We start from the raw sequence: 24,151 nt of genomic DNA, 5'->3' as shown, positions 1-24,151 counted from the left end.
TATAATACATAAGGGGGGGGGATATGATCTCCATGTATAATACATAAGGGGGATATGATCTCCATGTATAATACATAAGGGGGATATGATCTCCATGTATAATACATAAGGGGGATATGATCTCCATGTATAATACATATGGGGGGGATATGATATCCATGTATAATACATAAGGGGGGATATGATCTCCATGTATAATACATAAGGGGGGATATGATCTCCATGTATAATACATAAGGGGGGGATATGATCTCCATGTATAATACATAAGGGGGGGATATGATCTCCATGTATAATACATAAGGGGGGATATGATCTCCATGTATAATACATAAGGGGGGATATGATCTCCATGTATAATACATAAGGGGGGGATATGATCTCCATGTATAATACATAAGGGGGATATGATCTCCACGTATAACACATAAGGGGGGGATATGATCTCCACGTATAACACATAAGGGGGGGATATGATCTCCACGTATAAAACATAAGGGGGGGATATGATCTCCACGTATAATACATAAGGGGGATATGATCTCCACGTATAATACATAAGGGGGATATGATCTCCACGTATAATACATAAGGGGGGATATGATCTCCATGTATAATACATAAGGGGGGGATATGATCTCCATGTATAATACATAAGGGGGATATGATCTCCATGTATAATACATAAGGGGGGATATGATCTCCACGTATAATACATAAGGGGGGATATGATCTCCACGTATAATACATAAGGGGGGATATGATCTCCACGTATAATACATAAGGGGGGATATGATCTCCATGTATAATACATAAGGGGGGGATATGATCTCCACGTATAATACATAAGGGGGGGATATGATCTCCACGTATAATACATAAGGGGGATATGATCTCCATGTATAATACATAAGGGGGGATATGATCTCCACGTATAATACATAAGGGGGATATGATCTCCACGTATAATACATAAGGGGGGATATGATCTCCACGTATAATACATAAGGGGGGATATGATCTCCATGTATAATACATAAGGGGGGGATATGATCTCCATGTATAATACATAAGGGGGGGATATGATCTCCACGTATAATACATAAGGGGGGATATGATCTCCACGTATAATACATAAGGGGGGATATGATCTCCATGTATAATACATAAGGGGGATATGATCTCCATGTATAATACATAAGGGGGGATATGATCTCCATGTATAATACATAAGGGGGGATATGATCTCCACGTATAATACATAAGGGGGGATATGATCTCCATGTATAATACATAAGGGGGGATATGATCTCCATGTATAATACATAAAGGGGGGATATGATCTCCATATATAAATACATCAGTGTTTCATATAGTGAACTCGGTGTAGTCATTCCCCCCGAGGTCATCACAGAGGACAAGGGGGCACGCTTTACGTCTGGAGGAAAAGAAATGTAATCTCCAAACACGGAAAGGTTTCTTCACAGTAAGAGCTGTGAGAATGTGGAATAGACTCCCTCAAGAGTTGGTTGTGGCCAGCTCAGTGGATTGCTGTAGGAAAGTCCTGGATTGTTTCTTGGATACACAGAATATAACTGGATATAACATTTATGGGGAAAGTTGATCCCGGGAATATCCGATTGCCTCTAGGAGGATCAGGAAGGAATTTTTTCCCTGCAGGAGGAGATTGGATCGTGCTTTGCTGGGTTTTTTGCCTTCCTGTGGATCAACTGTGGGTGGAGGAGTATAACTTTTTCTTTTTTTTTTTTAATGGTTGAACTGGATGGACTTTTTTCTTTTTTTCAGCCAGACTAACTATGTAAATATGTAATTTCATAAGGCAGAATTCACATTCTCTAACTCATCTTTCCACATGTATTAGAAATAAAAAGTCAAAGCTTAGTGGGAATAAGCGCTTTTAATAGTACACGAATCTAAAAAAATATTCTCTTACCAACCAGATAAACCAAAACAAAGACTATGACCCTACATTTCCCCGTACTCTTGTAAAGAGTATAGATCGAATATTAAGAGTGCATAAAAATTATGTACAACACTTACAGCAACGTAAATATTTCCTGCCTACTATGTTCCACGGTTTGCTGAACAAGCAGGTCACCGTCCTCTGCGAAATCTCAGTGATTTTGCCATCACCATCTATTCCCAGATCTAAACGTAAAGGTCACTGGACGTGCCCATGGCTGTCTCCAGGACTATCATGTATGAGAGTTTGTGGCGGTGTCCTGTGTTACCAAACTAACGTGGTCCAGAAAGAAGTTGCCAAGCCAAAGTGGCATGTCTCAATTTTCTTTCTACAATGTTCTGCCTTCCACTGAACAGTGGCGGAATCCAAGTGAGGGACGGCTGTGATCATTTCTCAGTTTTCGAACATAAAGGCCATTGATGGTGCCCATTACCGTCCTCAGGCTGCCTACCCAACATTGCATGTCTCAGTTTTCCATTCACAACGCGCTGCCTTCCACCGAATAGAATCGCAATGAAGAATAGCAGTGATCATTTAACAGTTTTAAACATGAGGACCATTGTCCGTGCCCATGGCCGTCCCCCAGGCTGGGCTTGTATTTGCATCCTACATTGCCAAAACATTATCGGCCAACAAGCCTACCCAACACGGTATGCCACTGGCTTTCTGTTAGAAGTTCGGTGGTCTGTTTCTCGGAGCACAGCAAGTATATCACGTCAGTACGCTGAGAATCATGGAGCCCTGGAGTGAGTAGGCTGCCAAAGAGCGCTCTTCAAAATTGGTGGTGAAGTAAAATTTGGTGGGAAAATCAACTCCAACAAGATATGTAAAGTTTGCGATTGAACTGAAAAGGACAGGGCCTGCCTGTTGTCTCTAATTTCGAATAATTATCGGTTGCCTCTGAAAGTCGAAGTGAACCCCTGTAGCTGCCGAAATTTTCATCCTCTAAACAGCCCTAATGATGAGCCCGAGAAAACACAAGCCGAAATTTCTCAGATCCACCAACTCTAGCTATCAAGGGTGGAGGATGGACCAGTGCTGGTTCATGTCACGAGAGGCTGCCAGGTCCAACTGGGAGCACACGGAAAATTCTGCTCTGTTCGGCTGCAATGGATTGCAAACTTTCATCCAGGGAATCGGTCCACCTAACAAAATGATTTTACTTGACCAGCAAAGCCAGTAATGTCCAGTTTCTTAAAATATTTAGTGACTGCAGCTGTGTGATATCCCACCCATAGTTTCGGCCTTTGCTCCCTAACACGTTGGGGTGTTCCTCCTCCTGAACTCATATTCTTCATAATATTATATGAATGAAGGCAAAGCAGAAACCCCTCACAAAGGAGAAAGCAGGAGTGTAGACCTAGGAACAAAGTGTAGGGATGGTGGGAACCCCTCATAATGGGCACAACAGGTGTACAGACCCGGGAACTCAGCACAGGGATAGTGGGAACCCCTCATAATGGGCACAGCGGGCGTACAGACCCGGGAACTCAGCACAGGGATGGTGGGAACCCCTCATAATGGGCACAGCAGGTGTACAGACCCGGGAACTCGGCACAGGGATGGTGGGAACCCCCCATAATAGGCACTTAAGGTGTACAGACCCAGGAACTCAGCACAGGGATGGTAGGAACCCCTCATAATGGGCACAGCGGGGGTACAGACCCGGGAACTCAGCACAGGGATGGCGGGAACCCCTCATAATGTGCACAGCGGGGGTACAGACCGGGGAACTCAGCACAGGGATGGCGGGAACCCTTCATAATGGGAACAGCGGGTGTACAGACCCGGGAACTCAGCACAGGGATGGTAGGAACCCCTCATAATGGGCACAGCGGGGGTACAGACCCGGGAACTCAGCACAGGGATGGCGGGAACCCCTCATAATGTGCACAGCGGGGGTACAGACCGGGGAACTCAGCACAGGGATGGTGGGAACCCCTCATAATGGGCACAGCGGGGGTACAGACCCGGGAACTCAGCACAGGGATGGCGGGAACCCCTCATAATGTGCACAGCGGGGGTACAGACCGGGGAACTCGGCACAGGGATGGCGGGAACTCCTCATAATGGGAATACCGGGTGGCTTGTGGCCCGTGTTTGTCCCGTAACATGGTGCAGCGGTCACTGACATCTCAATAAATAATATGATCCCATTTTGTAGACTGGAAGGAACATTCAAGCAGATTTCAGTCTCTGCTGTCTGAGGCCAAACTCTGAAATACGACTTTCCTTTGTTGGATGTGAGATAAGTGCATCAAGACTCCGCCCAGACAATGCCGACCACGCCTCTGCAGTCACATGATCATGTATTTTCCTATCATGTCCATTCTTATTACCATAGTGGCGCTTCCAGAATGCTGAGCGTCTCTGAAACATTTTCGGAACTTTTGGCTCTCCAGGTGGCGAGTGAAAGACTAGCTTCACCCAATAAATGTCATTTCCCTACAAGAGGTCCAAGTGGAAGCCGTGAGGACTGGAGAGGGACTGGCAGCGTCACTAGAATGGGGGGGTTGGCCTCGTAGAGGAGGGTAAAGGCGCCATCTTGTCAGGGTGTCTTCTCTTCCTCCGCTGTGTGACCAGATTGCCTCGTTATTTGTAAGGCCGGAGAAATCGAGACACTTTGGCACGAAGAAGTCTGATGAAGGATTTGGGGAACATTTCCCGGGACTCCTGTGCTGTGTACTTGAAGTAATTCTGTGGATGGGCGAGGACATCGAAGAGAGCCTTTATCAACTTCTTGTCCTATAAAAAAAAAAAGAGGGCCTGTCACATGACATTCACAATTACAGCAGTGAAGAGGACCGGTCACATGACCTTTATAATTACAGCAGTAAAGGGGACCGGTCACATGACCTTCATAATAACAGCAGAAGAGAGGACGGGGTCACATGACGTTCATAATTACAGCAGTAGAGAGGACTGGTCACATGACCCTCATAATTACAGCAGAAGAGAGGACCAGTCACATGACGTTCATAATTACAGCAGAAGAGAGGACCAGTCACATGACGTTCATAATTACAGCAGTAAAGAGGACTGGTCACATGACCCTCATAATTACAGCAGTAAAGGGGACCGGTCACATGACCTTCATAATAACAGCAGAAGAGAGGACCGGTCACATGACGTTCATAATTACAGCAGTAGAGAGGACCGGTCACATGACGTTCGTAATTACAGCAGTAAAGAGGCCCGGTCACATGACCCTCATAATTACAGCAGTAGAGAGGACCGGTCACATGACGTTCGTAATTACAGCAGTAAAGAGGCCCGGTCACATGACCCTCATAATTACAGCAGTAGAGAGGACCGGTCACATGACGTTCATAATTACAGCAGTAGAGAGGACCGGTCACATGACGTTCATAATTACAGCAGTAAAGAGGCCCGGTCACATGACCCTCATAATTACAGCAGTAAAGAGGACCGGTCACATGACCTTCATAATTACAGCAGTGAAGAGGACCGGTCACATGACCTTCATAATTACAGTAGTAAAGAGGACCGGTCACATGACCTTCATAATTACAGCAGTAAAAAGGACCGGTCACATGACGTTCATAATTACAGCAGTAAAAAGGACCGGTCACATGACCTTCATAATTACAGCAGTGAAGAGGACCGATCACATGACCCTCACAATTACAGCGTTTAAATAGGACTGGTCACATGACCATCATAATTAAAACATTAAAAAAAAGCCCCCCTCCCCTCGCAGCGTACCTTCGCCACCCCTGCAATCGAATGACCACTGAGGAGAGGGGGGAGGCAAGTGCAGTGTGGCCCCCTATTTGACATGCTATAGCACAATCACTGATGCATTATGGGGCACATTTTCATCTGGTAACTGCTGAATGTGGATCTTTAGTTTTCACAAGATGGTGGGTGGGGGGGGATGAGGGGCCTAAGTGTAGTCCCCAGGCAAAGACCACTACACTGTGTGTACAGAGACAGTTGGGGAAGCTCCCAACATTGGTGCCTACAGCAGCTCCCTGCAGTGTATGAGAAGACACAACAGATGGGGGAGGGGGTTAAAGTGCTTTGGAAGAGGGGGGTACCGGGGGGACATTCTCTCATTTTGCATTGCGCCACCTCTGCCCATGACTGGTTCTGTAGGGGGATCGCCCAATCATAAGTGGGGGATAATAATTGTAGGGAAGTACCTTTAAGATCTCCTGGTGATTTTCGGAGGCGTACAACCGCCCATCTCTGACAATGTCTTCGATCAGCTCCTGATAATCCTCTGTAAATGGAAAAGTTCGATGATTAGTACATCCGGGCAGGAATTGGTGATTGGTGGGCTCTGTAAAGGCTCTGGAGGATCCTTCATGGCCCTGTGCTGTTATCTATGGAATGTGAGCATCTCTCCGAGACCTACACCTTCCACAAGCAACACCTCAACGGTTCCCATAAACGAAGACAAGTAGAAGACCTAGTCAGGTTGGCACTTACCCTTCTGGCTCCCCAGTCAGGTTGGCACTTACCCTTCTGGCTCAATAGTCAGGTTGGCACTTACCCTTCTGGCTCCCTAGTCAGGTTGGCACTTACCCTTCTGGCTCTCTAGTCAGGTTGGCACTTACCCTTCTGGCTCCCTAGTCAGGTTGGCACTTACCCTTCTGGCTCCCTAGTCAGGTTGGCTCTTACCCTTCTGGCTCCCTAGTCAGGTTGGCACTTACCCTTCTGGTTCTCTAGTTAGGTTGGCACTTACCCTTCTGGCTCCCTAGTCAGGTTGGCACTTACCCTTCTGGTTCTCTAGTTAGGTAGGCACTTAGCCTTCTGGCTCCCTAGTCACGTTGGCACGTACAGTACACTTCTGGCTCCCTATCCAGGTTGGCACTTACCCTTCTGGCTCCCTATCCAGGTAGGCACTTACCCTTCTGGCTCCCCAGTCAGGTTGGCACTTACCTTTCTGGCTCCCTATCCAGGTAGGCACTTACCCTTCTGGCTCCCTATCCAGGTAGTCACTTACCCTTCTGGCTCCCTAGTCAGGTAGGCACTTACCCTTCTGGCTCCCAAGTCAGGTAGGCACTTACCCTTCTGGCTCCCTATCCAGGTAGGCACTTACCCTTCTGGCTCTCTAGTCAGGTAGGCACTTACCCTTCTGGCTCCCTATCCAGGTAGGCACTTAACCCTTCTGGCTCCCTATCCAGGTAGGCACTTACCCTTCTGGCTCTCTAGTCAGGTTGGCACTTACCCTTCTGGCTCTCTAGTCAGGTTGGCACTTACCCTTCTGGCTCCCTAGTCAGGTTGGCACTTACCCTTCTGGCTCCCTAGTCAGGTTGGCACTTACCCTTCTGGCTCCCTAGTCAGGTTGGCACTTACCCTTCTGGCTCCCCAGTCAGGTAGGCACTTACCCTTCTGGCTCCCTATCCAGTTAGGCACTTACCTTTCTGGCTCCCTAGTCAGGTTGGCACTTACCCTTCTGGCTCCCTATCCAAGTAGGCTCTTACCCTTCTGGCTCCCTAGTCAGGTTGGCACTTACCCTTCTGGCTCCCTATCCAAGTAGGCTCTTACCCTTCTGGCTCCCTAGTCAGGTTGGCACTTACCCTTCTGGCTCCCTATCCAGGTAGGCCCTTACCCTTCTGGCTCCCTATCCAGGTAGGCACTTACCCTTCTGGTTCCCTATCCAGGTAGGCACTTACCCTTCTGGCTCCCTAGTCAGGTTGGCACTTACCCTTCTGGCTCCCTAGTCAGGTTGGCACTTACCCTTCTGGCTCTCTAGTCAGGTTGGCACTTACCCTTCTGGCTCTCTAGTCAGGTTGGCACTTACCCTTCTGGCTCTCTAGTCAGGTTGGCACTTACCCCTTCTGGCTCCCTATCCAGGTAGGCACTTACCCTTCTGGCTCCCTATCCAGGTAGGCACTTACCCTTCTGGCTCCCTAGTCAGGTTGGCACTTACCCTTCTGGCTCCCTAGTCAGGTTGGCACTTACCCTTCTGGCTCTCTAGTCAGGTTGGCACTTACCCTTCTGGCTCTCTAGTCAGGTTGGCACTTACCCTTCTGGCTCTCTAGTCAGGTTGGCACTTACCCTTCTGGCTCCCCAGTCAGGTTGGCACTTACCCTTCTGGCTCTCTAGTCAGGTTGGCACTTACTCTTCTGGCTCCCTAGTCAGGTTGGTAAATTAATTGGTTTATGTGAAAGTTATAGCGTCTACAAATGGCGGTATAGATACTGGGAGGTTTTTTTAATTTTTTTTTATACTAGTAATGGCAGCAATCAGCGACTTATAGTGGGACTGCGGCGGGCATTCTGCATTCTGATACGGGGGGGGACTAACTTGGTGTCACTGACATCCCCAGTGACACCAATACAGTGATCAGTGCTATAAAAAGCACTGACACTGTACCAATGGCACTGGGCAGGAAGGGGTTAACATCTGGGGCGACCAAAGGGTTACCTGTGTTCTGGGAGTGTTTTACTAGGGGGCGGGGTCTGTGTGCTTCACTGTACTCACACTGATTGGGATGGCTGTGCTGTGCAGTGTTGTAAACAACACATCTTCCTCCCCGTAGGTGATCGCCAGTAATCACCAGCCAGGACTTGGTCATTGACATCTGCAGCCGCGAATGGCGGCGCGGGCGGCGTGCGCCCCATACCCAGAAATGCAAAATGATGTATATATATATATATATAAATGCAGAGCCACACAAAGCAGCGTGCAGGAGCTGAAAGGGGAGAGATCTGTATTGTTTACATACAGACCTCTCCCTGGTCAGTGATACTCGGTGATCACCGGGTGTCGGCTGGGAATCACTGGCCGTGATCCGGTGATCGACAACTGAGGCCTCCAATGGTGGCGCGGGTAGGGCGTGTGCACGCTCCCTACCCGGAAATGCGAAATCACGTGTGTGTATATATATATATATATATATGTGTGATTTTGCGCGCCGCCCTGACGCAGTATTTCTACTATAGGGCGGCGGGAAAGCGGTTGATCAGCGGCACCTCCCCCAATATCTCTGTCTGACAGGCTCCCTATTGTTTCTTTCTACCCATCCCCCCCCCCCCCCCCCCCGGTGACTCTTACCATCATAGGTGACATAGGGCACCTGGAAGCCTTTGGCGCTGTTCCCTTCATTGGACCGGAACTGGATCCAGAGCTTTTTGGAGCGCGACGTGAAGGCGATGGGGCGTTCGTAGGTCTGACAAGTCTCGTACGTGGTGACGGAATTGGACGAGGCTGCGTCGGGGAAAAGAAAAGGTCGTCATATTTGGACGTTTTCGGATCGGATGAACCATTCAGTTCGGATGGACTGCAGGGACCAGCTTCGTGTCGAATTAAAGGAGACCTCCAACTCACGCCTTAGCAATACGACCAGAACAAATCAATAAATAAATGCGGAGAGGAGAGAGGTTTTCCTGAAGTATCGTCTGGCCATGAAGTCGTGGACGGGGCGGACATACACCGATCTGCAATAACTTGATGAGCGCTGGCTGGTAAAGTGAGCAACGCTGATCATCTCACTACCAGGAACGCTGAATGTACAGTTGCAAGAAAAAGTATGTGAACCCCTTGGGATTACGTGGAGTTTTGCATGAATTGGGCATAAAATGTGCTCTGAACGTCATCTAAGTCACAACAATAGAAGAACACAGTTCGCTGAACATAATACTACACAAACATTAGATGTTGCCATGGTTTAATTGCACATAACATGTAAACATTCACAGTGCAGGGAGAAAAAGTATGTGAGGCCGTAGCTTAATGACTTCTCCCAGAGCTAATTGGAGCCAGGAGTGAGCCAACCTTGACTCCAATCAGTGTGATGATATTGGATGTGTTGCTGACACCTGTTTTGGGTTTACTGGTTTCAAGAAGCACTGTCTGATGTGAACCATGCCTCGCAGAAAAGAGCTCTCAGAAGACCTACGATCAAGAATTGTTGACTTACATGAAGCTGGAAAGGGTTACAAAGTAATCTCCTTGAGCCTTGATGTTCATGTTCCACGTAAGACAGACTGTGTACAAATGGAGAAAGTTTAGCACTGTTGCTACTCTCCTAGGCGTGGTCGTCCTGTAAAAAATGACTGCAAGAGCACAGCGCAGAATGCTGCATGAGTAAAGAAGAATCCCAGAGTGTCAGCTAAAGACCTACAGAAATCTCTGGCACATGCTAACATTTTTGTTGACACATCTACAAGAAGGAAAACATTAAACAAGAATGGAGTACATGGGAGGACACCACGGAGGAAGCCATTGCTGTCCAAAAAGAAGATTGCAGCACGTTTGAAGTTTGCAAAAGAGCACCTGGATGTTCCACAGCACTACTGGCAGAATATACTGTGGACAGATGAAACCAAGATTGAGTTGTTTGGGAAGAACACACAACACTATGTGTGGAGAAAAAAAGGCACAGCACACCAACATCAAAACCTCATCCCCACTGTGAAACATGGCGGAGGAGCATCATGGTTTGGGGCTGCTTTGCTGCTTAAGGGCCTGGACAGATTGTTGTCATTGATGGGAAAATGAATTCCAGAGTTTATCAAGACATTTTGCAGGAAAACGTACGACCATCTGTCCGCCAACTGAAGCTCCGCAGAGGATGGGTGATGCAACAGGACAATGACCCAAAGCATACAAGTCATTCAACAAAACAATGGCTGCAACAGCACAGAATAGGCCTTCTGGAGTGGCCCAGTCAGAAGTCCTGACCTCAACCCCATGAAATGCTGTGGCATGACCTTAAGAGAGCGATTCTCACCAGACATCCCAAGAATATTGCTACACTGAAACAGTTTTGTGAAGAGGAGTGGTCCAAAATGACTCCAGATCGTTGTGCAGGTCTGATCTGCAACTACAGGAAACGTTTGGTTGAGGTTATTGCTGCCAAAGGAGGGTCAACCAGTTATTAAGTCCAAAGGTTCACATACTTTTTCCTCCCTGCACTGTGAATGTTTACATGTTATGTGCAATTAAACCATGGCAACATCTAATGTTTGTGTAGTATTATGTTCAGCAGACTGTGTTCTTCTATTGTTGTGACTTAGATGACGTTCAGAGCACATTTTATGCCCAATTCATGCAAAACTCCACGTAATCCCACGGGGTTCACATACTTTTTCTTGCAACTGTATATAATTAGGGCTGCTGTTAGAAAACTCTGGGGCCCCATACAGCCAACCTGACAGGGCCCCCTTCAAAAAAATAAATAAAACAGTTTTACTATGCTTTAATTGTGAATTAACACCATAAGTGATCAGTGCCGATCACTCATTGTGTCCATTCAGGAAAGGAAAAGGCTGGTAAATGTGACATATGGACCCTTCTCCCACTCTCCATCCTGAAGGATCCTATTGTGTGTTCCCTTTGGTGGGAAGGAGAGGAGGGCAGCCGGCACTGTGGGGGCGAATCAGATGTGCACAGGGAGGGTGATCAGCATGGGATCTATTGTTGCTGGAGGGGATCTACTGTTGCTGGGGGTGTCGTTTGTTACTTGGAGGGGTCTAATATTGCTGGTTGTTGGAGTGCCTATAGGCTGCTGGGAGATCTATTGTTGCTGATGGGGTCCAATTGTTGGGAGGGGGGGTCTATTGTTGTTAGGGGAACCTATTGTTACTAAGGGGATCAATTGTTTCTGGCTGCTGTTGGGATCTATTGTTGCTGGAGAGACTCTACTGTTGCTGGAGAGGATCTACTATTGCTGGGGGTGTCATTTGTTGCTTGGAGGGATCTCGTTGGGAGGGGTCTATTATTGCTGGTTGCTGGAGTGCCTATAGGTTGCAGGGAGATCTATTGTTGCTGCAGGGTAGTATGTTGCAGGGTGGTCTGATGTTGTTGGGGGGGATCTATTGTTGTTAGGGGAAGATATTGTTGCTAAGAGGATCTAATTTTGCTGGCCGCTGTTGGGATCTATTGTTGCTGGAGAGGATCTACCATTGTTGCTTGTTGGGATTTCATTGGGAGGGGTCTAATATTGCTGGTTGCTGGAGTGCCTATAGGCTGCTGGGTGATCTATTGTTGCTGATGGGGTCCATTGTTGCTGGGGGGTAGTATGTTGCAGGGTGGTCTGTTGTTGTTGGGGGGGATCTATTGTTGCTAAGAGGATCTATTGTTGCTGGCTGTAGGGGATCCATTACACTGCCTTTCCTGTTCTTAACAAACACCATATAAATTACTTAGCACCTCAAAATGATACTTGGTTCTGTATTCTCTAAAAGGGGCGGGACTTGGAGGTGGGTAGGGGGAGGAACCAAGGGACGGTGCTCGGAGGTGGGTAGAGGGTGCAGACAAGGGGGTCACTCGGAAGGGAGGAGTACAGAATAAAATAGAAAAGAATAGAGAAGAACAGAATAGAATAAAATAGAACAGAATAGAATAGAAAAGAATAGAGAAGAGGATAGAATAAAATAGAACGAATATAACTGTCTTCCGAAAGTCAAATTTCCAACAGAATGCATTCGAATTTGATCCCTTTTGATTCGGTCGAATTGAATTCGAAAACAAACCATGGACAACTAAACGAATTCCGAAACGGAATTCAACGAACGAAACAAATTTAACGAAACAAAACGATTTAAATAATTAAATAATAAATGAAATGAAACGTGAAATCCTCCCGCTGGGCCGATGGGACCGGATCTCCGGAGCGCACATTGCAGGGTGACAACTCTGCTGCTGACTGCAAGGCAGGGGGCTCAGCGTTGTCATCCTGCAACAGGAAGTGGCATTTCTGCGGTGTATATTCGGCCCCCCGGGGTCTCTTCGCAGAAAATCGTTTGGTTTGGACAATAAAATGAAGAGCGACACAAACTCACGGCTTTTCCTCATCACCAGGTAATCCCCACATTCGTCCTCGATCGGCAGAAAGATTTCCGGCACCACGATGAGAATTCGCCTCTTGGGGGGCGGGGTTATGTTCCACGTGCATTCTGTGTTGGCGGGGTAATTTCCGGGGTAATTTGGAGATTCGATGTACCCCGTGTACTCGCCCAGCTCACCCCCGCACTGCCTGTCTGGGGACAGAAAAATGACAAATCTGCATTAGGGGGGCGGGAGGAGACCGGAAGAGACCGGAGGAGACCGGAGGAGACGGTTTTATATCAATAAAGAACATTCGATACATTTGTATCGCTTCCCGATTACGGCTCCATTCACACTCGTGCAACTTCAATGTCCTGCGACTTTGATACGACTTTGGCTTTGACCATAGATCGGGGCTTTTATTTCAGCGGGAACGCGGGGATCGCAGTTCCAGCATTGAATGTATGTAAGGGCAAAGGGTGCTGGGGTCTGCTGCAGGGTCTATTGTTGAGGGAGAGAGGGGTCTATTGATGCTGGGGTCTGTTGATGCTGGGGGTCTATTGTTGCTGGGGGGTCTATTGTTGCTGGGGTCTATTGATGCTGGGGGTCTATTGATGCTGGGGGGTCTATTGTTGTTGGGGGTCTATTGTTGCTGGGGGGTCTATTGTTGCTGGGGGTCTATTGATGCTGGGGGGTCTATTGTTGCTGGGGGTCTATTGATGCTGGGGTCTATTGTTGCCAGGGGTCTATTGTTCAGGGAAGGAGGGGTAAATTATTGCTGGGAGTCTATTGTTGCTGGGGGTCTATTGTTGCTGGGGGGTCTATTGTTGCTGGGGGTCTATTGATGCTGGGGTCTATTGTTGCCAGGGGTCTATTGTTCAGGGAAGGAGGGGTAAATTATTGCTGAGAGTCTATTGTTGCTGGGGGTCTATTGTTGAGGGAAGGAGGGGTCTATTGTTGCTGGGGTCTATTGTTGAGGGAAGGAGGGGTCTATTGTTGCTGGGGGTCTATTGTTGAGGGAAGGAGGGGTCTATTGTTGCTGGGGGTCTATTGTTGAGGGAAGGAGGGGTCTATTGTTGCTGGGGGTCTAATGTTGAGGGAACGAGGGGTGCAGTCATGTGACGTTGGAGGGTTTACATTGAAGTCTATGGCCTTCAAGTCACATGACAAGTCACACAAGTCTGAATGGGCTCTAACTGTCATTTCTGGGGGGTGAACCTCCCCCTGGGGGTCTTTGGTGCTGTACAGGAGCTTTTTTAGCTCTTGTCTGATAAGGTGAGTATGGTGTCCTGGGGAGGAGTGTTCAGGACTAGGTTAGGCCAGAGATAGGCGACCCTGAAGTGGTGGAGATCCACCCGAACTACAAAGTTACAATGTACAGTCTGATCAATGGGGGAGGGGAGACTGAGGAAACGCCTCCTCCTCTTCCTTCTACAAAGTTACAATGTACAGTCTGATCACCGGGGGAGGGGAGACTGAGGAAATGACTCCCCCTCCTTCTACAAAGTTACAATGTACAGTCTGATCACCGGGGGAGGGGAGACTGAGAAAATGCCTCCTCCTCCTTCTACAAAGTTACAATGTACAGTCTGATCACTGGGGGATTGGAGACTGAGGAAATGACTCCCCCTCCTTCTACAAAGTTACAATGTGCAGTCTGATCACTGAGGGAGGAGACTGAGGAAATGACTCCTCCTCCTTCTACAAAGTTACAATGTGCAGTCTGATCACTGAGGGAGGAGACTGAGGAAATGACTCCTCCTCCTTCTACAAAGTTACAATGTACAGTCTGATCACTGGGGGATTGGAGACTGAGGAAATGACTCCCCCTCCTTCTACAAAGTTACAATGTGCAGTCTGATCACTGAGGGAGGAGACTGAGGAAATGACTCCTCCTCCTTCTACAAAGTTACAATGTACAGTCTGATCACTGGGGGAGGGGAGACTGAGGAAATGCCTCCTCCCCCTCCTTCTATAAAGTTACAATGTACAGTCTGATCACTGGGGGAGGGGAGACTGAGAAAATGCCTCCTCCTCCTTCTACAAAGTTACAATGTACAGTCTGATCACTGGGGGATTGGAGACTGAGGAAATGACTCCCCCTCCTTCTACAAAGTTACAATGTGCAGTCTGATCACTGAGGGAGGAGACTGAGGAAATGACTCCTCCTCCTTCTACAAAGTTACAATGTGCAGTCTGATCACTGAGGGAGGAGACTGAGGAAATGACTCCTCCTCCTTCTACAAAGTTACAATGTACAGTCTGATCACTGGGGGATTGGAGACTGAGGAAATGACTCCCCCTCCTTCTACAAAGTTACAATGTGCAGTCTGATCACTGAGGGAGGAGACTGAGGAAATGACTCCTCCTCCTTCTACAAAGTTACAATGTACAGTCTGATCACTGGGGGAGGGGAGACTGAGGAAATGCCTCCTCCCCCTCCTTCTATAAAGTTACAATGTACAGTCTGATCACTGGGGGAGGGGAGACTGAGGAAATGCCTCCTCCTCCTTCTACAAAGTTACAATGGACAGTCTGAGCTTGCAGCATCTTTGGTGAGTTTAAAAAAAAACGCCCCAAAGATGCTGCTTCCCATTGAAGTCAATGGAAAACTCCTGAAAAGTGCCTCGAAAATGCCTCTGACAAGTGTTTTTGGTGCAGTTTTAAGTTGTGTCCTTTAAAAAAGCGCGGTAAAAAACACTAATGCGTTTTTACGGCGGATCAGTGTGAAAGAAGCCTTAGGGTCCATTCTGTGTTGTTCCCCTTTAAATCCCTTTAAATCCTCCAGCTGGAGTGTGAAGCCTGAAAAGGCTGAATGGAGATTTTTTTGTTGCATTTTATTTGTTCCATGACATGTGTCAGCGATCCCCCCCCCCTCCCCCCCCCCCCTGGCTGCGCTCGCAGGATTCTGGCGCTCTGTACTGTAAATAAACTGAAATAATGTCGAATTTCTCCGACCGTTAAGATCCTGAAACATAAACACTTTCACTGCCAAGACCGTAAAAACTCCCGACGTCATCGCGGGCTGAGAGAAGAGATTTGCTGCGTATTTGTGTCTGTGATACGGACGGACGCTCTGCATCCTTCTCACCACTTTGGTTTGCTTTTATTTCCGTTTATTTGATTTCTGTTTGTTTTGTTTTTATTCTCCTTTCATCTCTCAGGCCCCTTTCACCCGCGAGTTCCGTACGTCGGTTTACGGATGCAGAACGATCCCCTCTGTATTCCTATGGACTAGCGGATGTCAATGGACGATCATCTGTTTATATCCGCATCCGTTAACATCCGTTTTTTTTGAACGGAAGAAAACCCTAGTTTTTGGAACGGAACGGATGAAAACTGGATGTAAAATGGATTAAAAAAACTGAATGACAAATAGATGGAAAATACAGTCAGGTCCATAAATATTGGGACATGGACACAATTCTAACATTTTTGGCTCTATACACCACAATGGATTTGAAATGAAACGAACAAGATGTGCTTTAACTGCAGACTGTCAGCTTTCATTTGAGGGTATTTACATCCAAATCAGGTGAACGGTGTAGGAATGACAACAGTTTGCATATGTGCCTCCCACTTGTTAACCACCTCCCATCCGGCCGTTACATATAAACGGCCGGACGGTGGCACTGCAGGGTCTGGTGGCCGTCTATAAACGGCCTCCCCGCACCCTGCTTGTGCGCGCTCCCTGGGAGCGTGCAGCACCGCGATCCGGTGCCCGTTGTGTCCTCCGGACACAGTGAAACACCGATCGTCGGACGGGACCTCTGTACGAGGTCCCGATCATGTGATCACTGATTGGCCAATCAGTGATCACATGCAAAGTAGTAAGCAAGATGTCACTTCTGACATCATTGCTTACTACGTGTGAAATCTGTGAATGATCACCGAGATCACATGGTACAGGGCCATTCACAAAAGCCTTGTACCATGTGACAAGCTGTGACCAATCACAGCTCACTCAGTACTTCTCAATGAGTGCAAGAATGCAGCCAGAGAGAAAGAGAAATGATTGCTTTTACATCCTATATGGGTGTAAAAGCAATCAGTGTAAAAAAAAAAAAAAAAAAAATATCTTCATCACCCCCCCACAAGTAGTACAGTGTCACCATGGTAACCCTATACTGCTAGGGTGACAGTATGTAAAAAATAAATAAAAATAATATAAAAAAATAAAATAAAAATGTAAAAAAAATGTTTAACAATTATAATTTTTGCTTATAAACTAATTTGGATTTTTTTTTTTGTACTAAAAAGATAACGGAATAAATTTTGGCTAAGATTTATGATGAAATATTATTTATTTGCAAAATTTTATTTAAAAAAACACTTTTTTTCAAAATTTTTTGGATATTTCATTTACATAGCAAAAAAAATACAAATCCCAGCGGTGAATAAATACCACCAAAATAAAGCTTTATGTCTCAAAAAAATGGTAAAAAATTAATTTGGGTACAGTGTTGCATGACCGCGCAATTGTCATTCAAAGTGTGATAGCGCTGAAAGCTGAAAATTGCCCTGGTCAGGAAGGGGGTAAAAGTGTCCGGTCTGGAAGTGGTTAAGGGACCAAAAGTAATGGGACAGAATAAGAATCATAAATCAAACTTTCACTTTTTAATACTTGGTTGCAAATCCTTTGCAGTCAATTACAGCCTGAAGTGTGGAACGCATAGACATCAGCAGACGCTGGGTGTCATCCCTGGTGATGCTCTGCCAGGCCTTTACTGCAACTGTCTTCAGTTCCTGCTTGTTCTTGGGGCATTTTCCCTTCAGTTTTGTCTTCAGCAAGTGAAATGCTCAATCGGATTCAGGTCAGGTGATTGGCCATTGCAGAACATTCCACTTCTTTGGTTGCTTTTGCAGTCTGCTTTGGGTCATTGTCCATCTGCACTGTGAAGCGTCCAATGAGTTGTGAAGCATTTGGCTGAATATGAGCCGATAATATTCCCGAAACACTTCACAATTCATCCGGCTGCTTCTGTCAGCCGTCACATCATCAATAAATACAAGAGAAGCAGTTCCATTGGCAGCCATACATGCCCACGCCATGACACTACCACCACCATGATCACTGATGAGGTGGTATGCTGAGGACCATGAGCAGTTCCTTCTCCATACTCTTCTCTTCCCATCACTCTGGTACAAGTTGATGTTGGTCTCATCTGTCCATAGGATGTTGTTCCAGAACTGTGAAGGCTTTTTTACATGTCGTTTGGCAAACTCTAATCTGGCCTTCCTGTGTTTGAGGCTCACCAATGGTTTCCATCTTGTGGTGAACCCTCTGTATTCACTCTGGTGAAGTCTTCTCTTGATTGGTGACTTTGACACACATCCACCTACCTCCTGGAGAGTGTTCTTGATCTGGCCAACTGTTGTGAAGGGTGTTTTCTTCACCAGGGAAAGACATCTTCGCTCATCCACCACAGTTGTTTTCCGTGGTCTTCCGGGTCTTTTGGTGTTGCTGAGCTCACCGGTGCGTTCCTTCTTTTTAAGAATGTTCCAAACAGTTGTTTTGGCCACGCCTAATGTTTTTGCTATCTCTCTGATGGGTTTGTTTTGTTTTTTCAGCCTAATGATGGCTTCACTGATAGTGACAGCTCTTTGGGTCTCATCTTGAGAGTTGACAGCAACAGATTCCAAATGCAAATAGCACACTTGAAATGAACTCTGGACCTTTTATCTGCTCATTGTAATTGGGATAATGAGGGAATAACACACACCTGGCCATGGAACAGCTGAGAAGCCTAACGTCCCATTACTTTTGGTCCCTTAACAAGTGGGAGGCACATATGCAAACTGTTGTAATTCCTACACCGTTCACCTGATTTGGATGTAAATACCCTCAAATTAAAGCTGACAGTCTGCAGTTAAAGCACATCTTGTTCCTTTCATTTCAGATCCATTGTGGTGTATAGAGCCAAAAATGTTAGAATTGTGTCCATGTCCCAATATTTATGGACCTGACTGTAGATACAACCAGATGGAAAATGGATGAAAACAGTGTCCATGGAGGGGATTGGAACACCTGAATCACATGATTGGGGGGGCGGGGACAATACTTGGGGCAATATAGTGTGTATATATCCCCATGTCCTGCAGTCTGCCCCTCAGTCCCCATGTCCTGCAGTCTGTCCCCATGTCCAGCAGTCTGCCCCTCAGTCCCCATGTCCAGCAGTCTGCCCCTCAGTCCCCATGTCCTGCAGTCTGTCCCTCAGTCCCCATGTCCTGCAGTCTGTCCCTCAGTCCCCATGTCCTGCAGTCTGTCCCTCAGTCCCCATGTCCAGCAGTCTGCCCCTCAGTCCCCATGTCCAGCAGTCTGCCCCTCAGTCCCCATGTCCTGCAGTCTGCCCCTCAGTCCCCATGTCCTGCAGTCTGCCCCTCAGTCCCCATGTCCTGCAGTCTGTCCCTCAGTCCCCATGTCCAGCAGTCTGCCCCTCAGTCCCCATGTCCAGCAGTCTGCCCCTCAGTCCCCATGTCCTGCAGTCTGCCCCTCAGTCCCCATGTCCAGCAGTCTGCCCCTCAGTCCTCATGTCCAGCAGTCTGCCCCTCAGTCCCCATGTCCTGAAGTCTGCCCCTCAGTCCCCATGTCCTGCAGTCTGTCCCTCAGTCCCCATGTCCTGAAGTCTGCCCCTCAGTCCCCATGTCCTGCAGTCTGTCCCTCAGTCTCCATGTCCTGCAGTCTGCCCCTCAGTCCCCATGTCCTGCAGTCTGCCCCTCAGTCCCCATGTCCTGCAGTCTGTCCCTCAGTCTCCATGTCCTGAAGTCTGCCCCTCAGTCCCCATGTCCTGCAGTCTGTCCCTCAGTCTCCATGTCCTGAAGTCTGCCCCTCAGTCCCCATGTCCTGAAGTCTGCCCCTCAGTCCCCATGTCCTGCACCCATTTCACATCCCATTCTCCCGTCATCATTTCTCCCTCCGCTCCCCCGACAGATCATTGGGCCCCTCTGTACTCTTCCAGTCTCCGTCCCCCAATAAAGGTTGTCAATAAAGCTGCAAATCTGCAATATTTGGGTGTTATCTCTCCATTCCCTCCACAAGGACAGATCTTGGAGAACACCCAATCCAGGCGGGGGAGGGGAGGGGGGAGCGGGGGGGGGCGTATGCTGCTCCCTCCGGGGGTCCGCGGTGCCAAATATCCCAGCTGGAGGTAATCTGTCCAACATGACTGCCAGTAGCTGCCGGACCCGTCAGACGGGAGGTCGCTCCTCCGACACACAGAATTCGTGTGCACGCAGGACCCCTGGCTGAGCGAAGAGAGCCGATTGGTTGCTTGGAAGCACGGCGCCACGCTCTCACTCTCCGATTGGCCGGAGGATCAGGCGGCTGGCAGGGAAGCGGGGGGAGGGGGCGCACTTACTTTTGCACTGGGTGATGTTGGTGGATCCGTCAAAGTCGGTGCTGGTGCTCCCTGGGCAGGAGATGCAGAAATTCTGACCCAAGTCCGGCTGGTACATCCCCACCGGGCATCGCATGCATCTGTGCGTCGTGGTGTTGTAGGCGTGTCCGGGAGAACACTGAACTGCGCAGACCGCGAGAAAATGTCAGTTAGAGGCGGAGAAATGTGCAAATAGGAATCCCTGCCACCCAACTCCACCTATGTGCAATAGAAGCTGCAGCCAGTCAGAGAGAGCTCCGCCTCCATTCCTGGCTGGAGGACACCTGACATCATCTAGCCCTTTCCTCCCCAGCCTGACTGTCCTTGGCCCCGCCCCTTTCATTATTGCTGGTACAAGGAGGGGGGAAGAAGGAGCACGTGTCCAAGATTCAGTGCAACAGACTGACTGTCCCTGGTCCCGCCCCTTTCATTCGTTAGAGCCCGCCTCATTTCCTGGCTGGAGATCATCCAGCATCATCTAGCCCTTTCCTCCCCAGCCTGACTGTCCCTGGCCCCAACCCTTTCATTATTGCTGGTACAAGGAGGGGGGAAGAAGGAGCACGTGTCCCAGATTCAGTGCAACAGACTGACTGTCCCTGGTCCAGCCCTTTCATTCATTAGAGCCCGCCTCATTTCCTGGCTGGAGGTCATCCAGCATCATCTAGCACTTTCCTCCCCAGCCTTTTTCTGGCCCCGCCCCTTTCATTCATTACAGCTCGCCTCATTTCTTGGCTGTAGGTCGCCCAGCATCGTCTAGCCCTTTCCTCCCCAGCCTGACTGTCCCTAGCCCTGCCCCTTTCATTTATTAGAGCCCGCCTCATTTCCTGGCTGGAGATTATCCAGCATCATCTAGCACTTTCCTCCCCAGCCTGTTTCTGGCCCCACCCCTTTCATTCATTACAGCCTGCCTCATTTCCTGGCTGGAGGTCGCCCAGCATCGTCTAGCCCTTTCCTCCCCAGCCTGACTGTCCCTAGCCCCGCCTCTTTCATTATTGCTGGGACAAGGAGGGGGGCAGAAGGAGCATGTGCCCCAGACTCAGTGCAACAGACTGACTGTCCCTGGCCCCACCCCTTTCATTCATTACAGACCGCCTCATTTCCTGGCTGGAGGATACCAGACATCATCTAGCCCTCTCCTCCACAGTCTGACTGTCCCTGGCCCTGCACCTTTCATTCATTGACATTTCTTAGGGTGGCCTGCATGCAAATGCAGCCGGCCTAGGAACGCCCACTCCTCCAGACTGACACACCCATCAAGGCATTCTGATATTTGCATAACTCCTCCCAAAAGCCAACCCTTTCCTCCCCAGCCTCACTTCCCCTGGCCCCACCCCTTTTTATCATTGGATTTCAGTTTGTAGAATCATGGAGGATCGGCATCACATGTGGGTGTTGTAAGTGTAGCCCACCTAGGGGCGCCCACTCCTCCACACTGATACCCGCTGAATTATTTAAAAACTCCTCCCACCGCTTGCATCAGGACTGAGGGCTCTTTAGAGGATGTTTTCAGAAAACTATATTCAGCCCCCTGCCAGCCCCTCTCACCAGCCATGATCTGCCTGCATTGCATAGAGAAGCACAGGGACCCAGTGATAACATTTCCATAACTTCTCCCAGGGGCCGGCCCACTGTTTGCATCAGGGCTGAGGGCTTTGAGAGGAGTACTGAGGCGGGGCGCTGTGATGCTTTTAGGAAGCTATATACAGCCCCCTGCCGGTCCCTCCCACCAGCCATGATCTGCCTGCATTGCATAGAGAAGCGCAGAGTCCCAGGGATAACATTTGCATAGCTCCTCCCAAGGGCCGGCCCACTGTTTTCATCAGGGCTGAGGGCTCTTGAGAGGAGTACTGAGGCGGGGCGTTGGGATGTTTTCAGGAAGCTACATACAGCCCCCTGCTGGCCCCTTCCATCAGCCGTGATCTGCCTGCATTACATAGAGAAGCACAGAGACCCAGTGATGTTGTCACTGGGACTAAAATAAAATATGTCATGAATATGGAAAGGTTTTACATAAAAAAAGTCAGTAGCATGTTGATGGGGAAGGGGGGTGGGATTGGGGGGTGCAAATGAAAATGGTGTTTTGCCGCCAAGAGTCACCTTTAGTTTCGCAGTCATAGAATGTTGACGCTCCGCTGTGCCTGGTGGTCAGGCCTCCACCACAGGAGAAGCAAGATGTCCTCCCTGCTTCCGGCTGGAAGGTCCCCGGGGGGCACGGATCACACGGGCGAAACCCATCCACGGAGAATTCCCCCGGAGGACACAGACCTGAGGAGCGAAGAGAAGAGAACGCCGGTCATTGCCACGCCCACATTGTCCCGTGTTGGGGCGAGGTCACCGTTACTGCAGCCATCGCCCTCTACTGGTCAGCTGGAGGCAAAAAGGAGCGTTCCTCCCCCGAGGAGCAGAAACCGCGCCCTGCGCCCCCCCATTGTCCGCTACAGGCGGGGCAACTACAAATATGCTGCCACGCCTTATAACTGGGGGGGGGCTGTTCATGCCACTGTTCACACTGGGGGGTCACTTCATGCCACTGTTCACACTGGGGGGGGGTCACTTCATGCCACTGTTCACACTGGGGGGGGGGGGGGTCACTTCATGCCACTGTTCACACTGGGGGGGGGGGGTCACTTCATGCCACTGTTCACACTGGGGGGGGGTCACTTCATGCCACTGTTCACACTGGGGGGGGGGTCACTTCATGCCACTGTTCACACTGGCTGGATGAGAAGCAAAGTCATTAGGTGGTCAGCATTGTAGCCATGCAGCGCTGGAGCCCCGGGCCCCTATCAAGACTCTATTCTGCCTGGAGCTTGGCCTGGTATTCTCCCCTCCCCCACAGAATCCATGGTTATATGGCTTCCGACCCGAATGGCCAAAGGGGACATTAGTGCGTAAGCTCCTCTGGGACAGACTGATGTGACTGCGGGGGAGGAGACATTGGAGTGTAAGCTCCTCTGATACAGAGACTGATGTGACTGTGGGGGAGGGGACATTAGTGTAAGCTCCTCTGCTGCAGAGAGTGATGTGATTGCGGGGGAGGGGACAATAGAGTGTAAGCTCCTCTGGTACAGAGACTAATGTGACTGTGGGGGAGGGGACATTAGAGCGTAAGCTCCTCTGGTACAGAGACTGATGTGACTGTGGGGGAGGGGACATTAGAGCGTAAGCTCCTCTGGTACAGAGACTGATGTGACTGTGGGGGAGGGGACATTAGAGCGTAAGCTCCTCTGGTACAGAGACTGATGTGACTGTGGGGGGAGGGGACATTAGAGTGTAAGCTCCTCCGATACAGAGACTGATGTGACTGTGGGGGAGGGGACATTAGAGCGTAAGCTCCTCTGGTACAGAGACTGATGTGACTGTGGGGGAGGGGACATTAGAGCGTAAGCTCCTCTGGTACAGAGACTGATGTGACTGCGGGGGAGGGGACATTAGAGCGTTAGCTCCTCTGGTACAGAGACTGATGTGACTGGCTCAGTGATCTCTGTACAAGCGCTGTGGTATATGTCAGAGCTATATAAATGCAGAATAATAATAGGGTGTGACTGTGGGGGAGGGGACACTAGAGTGTAAGCTCCTCTGGCAATGTTTACTGGCTCAGTGTTCTCTGAAGATGCAGGCAATGTATTCTCCTGCATTTCCTAAAAGTGTCCAGTAGATGGCGATGCAGATTCATCAAACTCTTCATCCCAGCCAAGCCATTGGACAGTTTCGCTTTCCATAGCTCAGCAATCAGTAGTGCTCAGCACATTGGATATTGGGGGGGGGGGGGGGTTTACAACTGCCCACTCACATCACTAAAGGGTCATCACATAACGGAATCCATAATAAAGACGGGCAGACCACAGGCTTACTATAGGAGGCGGTCGGCTCCATTATAATTCCTCTGTTGCCTCTTCGGGAGACGGAATGAATGGGAATATCTTTGGACAGTCCTGTGATATCTGTAGCAATGGGTACAGGATTGTGGGCCCCTGACCACCACACCTATAGGACCTCACAGGATGTCTCATTGCAAAACTATGGCCACTATTATGGAGTTGCC

At 48.9% G+C, this 24,151-nt stretch overlaps 1 protein-coding gene across 1 annotated transcript in view; it reads right to left on the bottom strand.

The window, feature by feature from the left end:
* Nucleotides 1-1,899: 1,899 nt before the first annotated feature.
* Nucleotides 1,900-24,151, bottom strand: part of LOC149433119 (signal peptide, CUB and EGF-like domain-containing protein 2) — a gene marked incomplete at its 5' end in the record, with an annotated part of 70,870 nt that continues 48,618 nt past the window's right edge. The window contains 6 exons of the mRNA XM_089664625.1: nucleotides 1,900-4,729; nucleotides 6,151-6,230; nucleotides 9,014-9,166; nucleotides 12,745-12,942; nucleotides 20,089-20,250; nucleotides 22,204-22,371. Coding sequence (XP_089520751.1) covers nucleotides 4,577-4,729; nucleotides 6,151-6,230; nucleotides 9,014-9,166; nucleotides 12,745-12,942; nucleotides 20,089-20,250; nucleotides 22,204-22,371 — 914 coding nt within the window. The remainder of the gene's footprint in view (nucleotides 4,730-6,150; nucleotides 6,231-9,013; nucleotides 9,167-12,744; nucleotides 12,943-20,088; nucleotides 20,251-22,203; nucleotides 22,372-24,151) is intronic.

The sequence above is a fragment of the Staurois parvus genome, unplaced genomic scaffold (genome assembly GCF_062004578.1).
Source record: "Staurois parvus isolate SC_StPar_1 unplaced genomic scaffold, SC_StPar_1.0 ptg001974l, whole genome shotgun sequence".
In the NCBI taxonomy this organism is placed as follows: domain Eukaryota; kingdom Metazoa; phylum Chordata; class Amphibia; order Anura; family Ranidae; genus Staurois; species Staurois parvus.
The sequence above is the reverse complement of the archived record's forward strand: the minus strand, read 5'-3'. Positions and strand labels throughout refer to the sequence as shown.